At 37.6% G+C, this 5,998-nt stretch overlaps 1 protein-coding gene across 1 annotated transcript; it reads left to right on the top strand.

The window, feature by feature from the left end:
• Positions 1 to 1,094: 1,094 nt before the first annotated feature.
• Positions 1,095 to 5,312, top strand: LOC112031734 (uncharacterized). Its single transcript, XM_024064444.2, has 5 exons — positions 1,095 to 1,249; positions 2,010 to 3,536; positions 3,659 to 4,654; positions 4,746 to 4,838; positions 4,965 to 5,312. The coding sequence occupies exons 2-3, from the start codon at positions 2,217 to 2,219 to the stop codon at positions 4,430 to 4,432; spliced, it is 2,094 nt and encodes a 697-aa protein (XP_023920212.1). The 5' UTR covers positions 1,095 to 1,249; positions 2,010 to 2,216; the 3' UTR covers positions 4,433 to 4,654; positions 4,746 to 4,838; positions 4,965 to 5,312.
• Positions 5,313 to 5,998: the final 686 nt, after the last annotated feature.

The following is a 5,998-nucleotide window of genomic DNA, read 5'->3' as shown; positions in this document are numbered from 1 at the left end:
AGAACTAGGCCTCCATTGATTCTTCGAGGAACCAACCTCCAATAGCAATTCAAGAAAAATGGCTATTCAATGTATTATTCATCAATTAATCCTTATTACAATCTGAATTGATCCTTATATACTACTAACTAACTAACAAAGTACAACACAACTTAGCCTAACTAATTAACTAAGTACAACACTTAAAAAATGCACCAACAATTAATGAAACTACTTGTAACTAACTCTGTGCAAGCCTCCCCTGCCTCTCTACCTCTCTGCATGTACAAGCCCTTCACTGCCCTGCCCACACAGCACACAGCAGCACCCTTCCCTGCACCCCCAAGCACCCTACCCTGCACCACCAAGCACCAGATAGCAATGCACCATAATCAGAGTCCTAACACTCTCATGCATTTGTTCTTCCCCTCCAAAACACACAGCTAGCTAGCAGTGGGAGAAAATGACTTAATTTCTACACACATCTCATGTGTTTTCTCAGGTGACGTGGGATGCTATGGATTGTAGACCCCTTTTTTGGATCTCAACAATTTTCAAATTCTTTGAATAGTTTAAACTAAGTAGCATCGTGTCCAAACAAGATCATTATGTGAATCATATGCCATAAATTTTATGATCAAATTGGTTGTGTACAAAGTGCATATTTGTGCAATAAGGGTTTCACTAAAAACTATAAATCTTACGTCTGGCTTTTATGATATATATATATATATATATATCTTTCATAGCATTTATGACCGACCCATTTCCACCCGGCCCATATTTGTCGGGTATATTTATATACGGTCCAAACTAGAGTTTTTTTTTTTTGGGTAAATTGCAAATTACACCCCTGAAGTTTGGGGTTGATTGGATTTTACACCCCAAAGTTTCAAAAACTTGATTTTACACCCTGAAGTTTGGTTCTGTTAGCAATTCACACCCTACGGTTAGTTTTTGCTGTTAAGTGACACATGCACATGCTGACGTGTTTTATTTTTGCCAAATCATCCCAAAAATAAAAACTTACCTGGCACTATACAAATGGTACTGTTTTCCTAAGCTAAAACAAAAATAAAAATCCAATCCTAAAACTACACCGTTTCAGCCTAATTCTAAAATCTCAAATCAGTGAATCCCTATTCCCGTTCATCTGAGCAAGCCTCATCTGAGTGGCCACAGCAACTTGAAGATTGTGAACCCAGGTAGCAGCGGTGGCAGCTCTTGTGAACCCAAGCAACGGCAACAGCTCTAGGCAGCCACGTCGACGGTAAAACCAAATAAACTCGAGCTGCTATTCTCGTGTGATTGATTTGTTGATTGGGTTTGGTGAGGGGTTTTGTATAAATGTTTGGCTGATTGATTTGTTGCTGAAACTATCTATATGTGTATGATTTAAAAGCGGCGGCGGCAGCTCTTGTGAACCTAAGCAACGGCAACAGCTCTAGGCAGCCACGTCGACGATAAAACCAAATAAACCCGAGCTGCTCTTCTCGTGTGATTGATTTGTTGATTGGGTTTGGTGGGGGGTTTTGTATAAATGTTTGGGTGATTGATTTGTTGCTAAACTGTCTATATGTGTATGATTTAAACTCATTGTACAACTTGCATCTTTATTGAAACTATGTGTTTACGGTGAAATTTGTTTTTCTTTGATTTTTTTTTTTTTGGTTTTTGTATCACTTGAATATTGTTGATTGGGATTAGTTTTGTATTATTTTGTTGTCAATGGATTATAATATAGTTGGTTGTATTTTGTCTTGTTCTGGTTACTTTATTGATCTTTATTTTTGGTGGGTCAGCTTGTTGGATGATGATTAGTTGTATGTATTGTCTGGTGTAAAATAATGTGTATTTTTTATTGGTAAATTGACTGAGTGCAACGGTTGTGGTCCAAGTGAGCAATACATGTGTTGTGCTTTGTGCCCCATATCTACATGTATGTTTTGTTGCATTTATGTGTGTATTATATTTTAGTAATATATTAATTAAAAGTTAAATTTTAGTAATGCATTTATACGTGTGTGCAGGGCATTGAATATGGATCAACTATTTGATATGTGTATACATCATGGAGGGGTATTCATTACGCATAGTGATACACATGTTGAATATGTTAGAGGGACTGAATCAAGGGTCTCTGATGTTGATTTTGACACTCTTGCTGTTTTTGATATGCCTAAGTATGCCAAAAATCTTGGTCGAATGTAAAAGAATTTCTTTACCAAATTCCTCAAATGGAACTTCATAATGGCTTATGTTCATTGAATAAAGATGGTGATGTTAGGGCCCTACGTGATTGGTTAGAATTTGCACCTGAAAAGTTAATACACATATATGTAAAGCATGTTGAACAAGCTTTTGAGGAACAAGTTGATGAAGATCAAGGTAATGAAGGTGATGATGAGCATGAGTGTTATAAAGAAGTTGATGAAGGGGTTGGAGTAGATGACAATTTTTTTGATGAAGACTATGCTGATTTGGTAGGTGACAGTGAATTTGATAGATATGAAAAACCATCCTCCCCTAATAACCTATACTCCCACATTGTCCCATCCACTCCCCATGACCAATCCAACCTAAACCCTTATGAGAAAAAAACATCAAATTGGGCACCCACTTGCTTTAGTGATGAGGAGCATGATATAAGAAGTGGGGAAAGTGATTATGGGCACTCTGATGTCTTGTGCACACCTGTCAACTCTGAGGATGATGAAGAGCACCCTAAGTACACTGAATTTAGGGCTGAAATGGATATGTCTGACCCCGTTTTTGAGAAGGGGATGTTGTTTAGTGACCACAAGGAATTTAAGAGGGCCGTGCAATCTTATAGAATCAAGCATGGATATCCATTGTTAATTGTTAAGAACGAATCTCGCAAGGTGAGTTACAAATGTGAAAATTGTGAGTGGTATATTTATGCCTCATGGGACCGTGAAGAAAACTCTTTACTAGTGAAAACCTATCGTGGAAAACATACATGTTCTAGGGCTTTTCATAGTAGGATGGTGTCTGTAAGGTGGATTGCAGTTACATGGCTAGAGGTGTTTAGAGGGAGACCCAATATCAAGAGTGCTGAGATAAAGAAAGGTATAATGAGTCAATTTCAAGTAGACATATCCTTGGATAAAGCCTTTAGGTCTAGGCAGATCGCATTGGAGATGCTTAAAGGAAGGTTTGCCTACCAGTTTGAAAGAGCTAGAGATTATTGTGAAGAGCTGAGATCTTCTAATCCAGGCACCACAACTAAAATTACTCTACACACACCCACATTGCACTTCAAACGAATGTATGTGTGTCTAGCTGCTTGTAGAACTGGATTTATGGAGGAATGTAGGCCAATTATTAGTCTTGATGCTTGTCATTTAAGAGGGTTTTTGAAGGGGCAACTACTGGCAGCTGTTGGAATTGATGGGAATGACGGGATATACCCAATAGCATTTGCTGTTTGTGAGGGCGAGAACAAGGACAGTTGGTCATGGTTTTTGGAGTTGTTGTTAGCTGATGTTGGTCTTGTGAGGGAACGTGGCTGGACCTTTATTTCTGATCAACAGAAGGTATGTAATTATTTATGTAAGTTTAATCTTACCATTTGTTGTATAATATTTGACTTGAAATTATTTACATATTATTTAATATCTACATACTAACCAATTTATTTGTTTTGTTTTTAATATAGGGCTTACTTCCTACTCTTGCAAAAGTTGCTCCTGAAGCACATACAAGGTTTTGTGTTAGGCATCTATATGCTAACTTCAAGAAGGAGTACAAGGGCAAACTATTGAAGGATTTAATGTGGGCAGCAGCAAGAGAGACTACTAGACTTGGGTTTGAGGCAAAGATGGAGATGATGAGAAAGGTAGATGTTAATGCTTATGGGCATTTGATGGGTATTGACTATGCACATTGGAGTAGACATGCTTTTGGTACATGGCCTAAGTGTGACATGCTGTTGAACAATCTTTGTGAGTCATTTAACTCTAAGATTGTTGATGCTAGGGATAAGTCTATATTGACTATGTGTGAGATGATTAGGAGGTATCTAATGAAAAGGATCCCAAGAAACAGGGATACAATGTTAAAGAAGTCTGGCCCAATTTGTCCTAAGATTCAAGATAAATTAGAAGTTAACAAGGAAGCAACTAGGGATTGCACGTCTACATGGTCTGGCGGATCGAAGTTTGAAGTGCATTGTAAGGGAAAGCAATTTGTAGTTGATTTGGAGAAGCATACATGTGCTTGCTACAGATGGGATATAACCGGCATCCCTTGTATGCATGCAGTTTCAGCAATTGCTTACAAAAAAGAAAAGGCAGAAAGCTATGTGCATAGCTATTACAAGGTTGAGACTTACCTTAGAACATACTCACACTTCATCCAGCCTACCAATGGTGAGGACTTTTGGCCAAATGCAGTAGGTGATAAGATTTTGCCTCCAAAGATGCTAGTATAGCCTGGAAGACCAAAGGAGAACAAGAGGAAGAAAGCTGCTGACGAGGCACCAAGGATTTCACATAAGTTGAAGAAATCATCTGCCGCACAAAAATGTGGCAATTGTGGACAATTGGGTCACAACAAAAGAGGATGCAAATTACCCCCCAAAACTAATGATGCTAGTGAGGGCCAGACTAAGCAAAGACAAGGAGCAACAACAAATACAAGGAGCCAAAACCATGTATTAATACTTGCTTATTGCCAAATAAGTTTTTTATTGTGCTACTCACCTATTGTAGTTGCTAACTACAAAATTTTTGAACTTGTTGAAGGTTAGGAGAGCCGGAGGCGATCATGTGTTTATGGGCTTAAGAGTGGAAGAGGACCATCACCCACCAAGTGTTGCTGGAAGCCAATCCACTATAGTAATTTCCATATTATATATATACTTCACATTGTGCTTAATATTTGCATATTTCTAGTATTTGGTCATTGAGTTTGTTGTGTACTTACCATATGGTCCATATGGTCCAATGTATCTATTATTATAGGTCTCAACCCAAACAAGTGTTGCTAGAAGCAGTGCAGTTGGTGGATATGGAAAAGGAGCTGGAGTTGGAGTTGGAGTTGGAGCTGAAGCTGGAAAAGGAACTGGAAGTGGATCAGGAGTTGGTAGTTTGTAGGACCTTTGATTGTTAGAACCTTTTGTGGTTACTGTTTTATAAAGCTGCCCATAAGCTTATTTGATGGTGTTACTAGACAAAAATAACTTATTTTGTGTTAGTCTTAGGACCTTTTATTATTAGAACCTTGGTTTGGCAAACTTTGATAGTCACTGTTTTGTAAAGCTTTCATAAGCTTCTTATTCTAGTCATATTGGACATGAGCAGAAAAAAATATAGCAGCATATTTCAGTCATATTTCTGCACATTTCTGCATATTTTAGTCATATTTCTGCATATTTTAGTCATGTTTCTGCATATTTTTGCATATTTCTGCCTATTTCAGTCATGTTTCTGCATCTTTCTGCATATTTCAGGAGCAAAAGCCACATTTAAAAACCTTCAGCCAATTTCCATCATAATAAACAATATTCTAATAAGAGACAAAATTAAGTGACAATTTCCTTTGCAAGAAATGCATTTCAATTTCCATTACGATGTAATAAAGCCAATGGCTATTACAATTGTCATTACATTAAATAAGATAAGAAACTATATACAATTGGCCTTTTGCATTCACTAAATACACTAAAATGACCACCACAACAACAAACCAACTTCTACAATTTAGGTTCTCTCGGAGAAGCTGCTACCTCTACAATTTCACTTCTTCCCATTTCAAGATTGTCAATTTGCAAGAGATAAGAGGCATATGTATAGCTGATCATGAATCTATGGAACAGTGGAAAATTTGAAGGGTCTTGGACATGAGAACACCAACTGATAATGAATCTATGGAACAGTGGAAAATTTCACTTCTTCAATTGTTCTAATGCTGCTGGATGCATGTTACCAATGGCAGAATTAAAAGATTCTCGTGAAGGACAATACATGTCTTCCTTTGGGTGGAAGATACATTGTCT

This window comes from Quercus suber, unplaced genomic scaffold (assembly GCF_002906115.3).
Source record: "Quercus suber isolate HL8 unplaced genomic scaffold, Cork oak 2.0 scaffold_201, whole genome shotgun sequence".
NCBI classification, from domain to species: domain Eukaryota; kingdom Viridiplantae; phylum Streptophyta; class Magnoliopsida; order Fagales; family Fagaceae; genus Quercus; species Quercus suber.
The sequence above is the reverse complement of the archived record's forward strand: the minus strand, read 5'-3'. Positions and strand labels throughout refer to the sequence as shown.

Coding starts and splice junctions, on each gene's coding strand:
- LOC112031734 (XM_024064444.2), top strand. CDS start 2,217: ATGGAACTTCATAATGGCTTATGTTCATTGAATAAAGATGGTGATGTT. Junction 3,537..3,658: donor TTATTTCTGATCAACAGAAG/GTATGTAATTAT, acceptor TTTTTAATATAG/GGCTTACTTCCTACTCTTGC.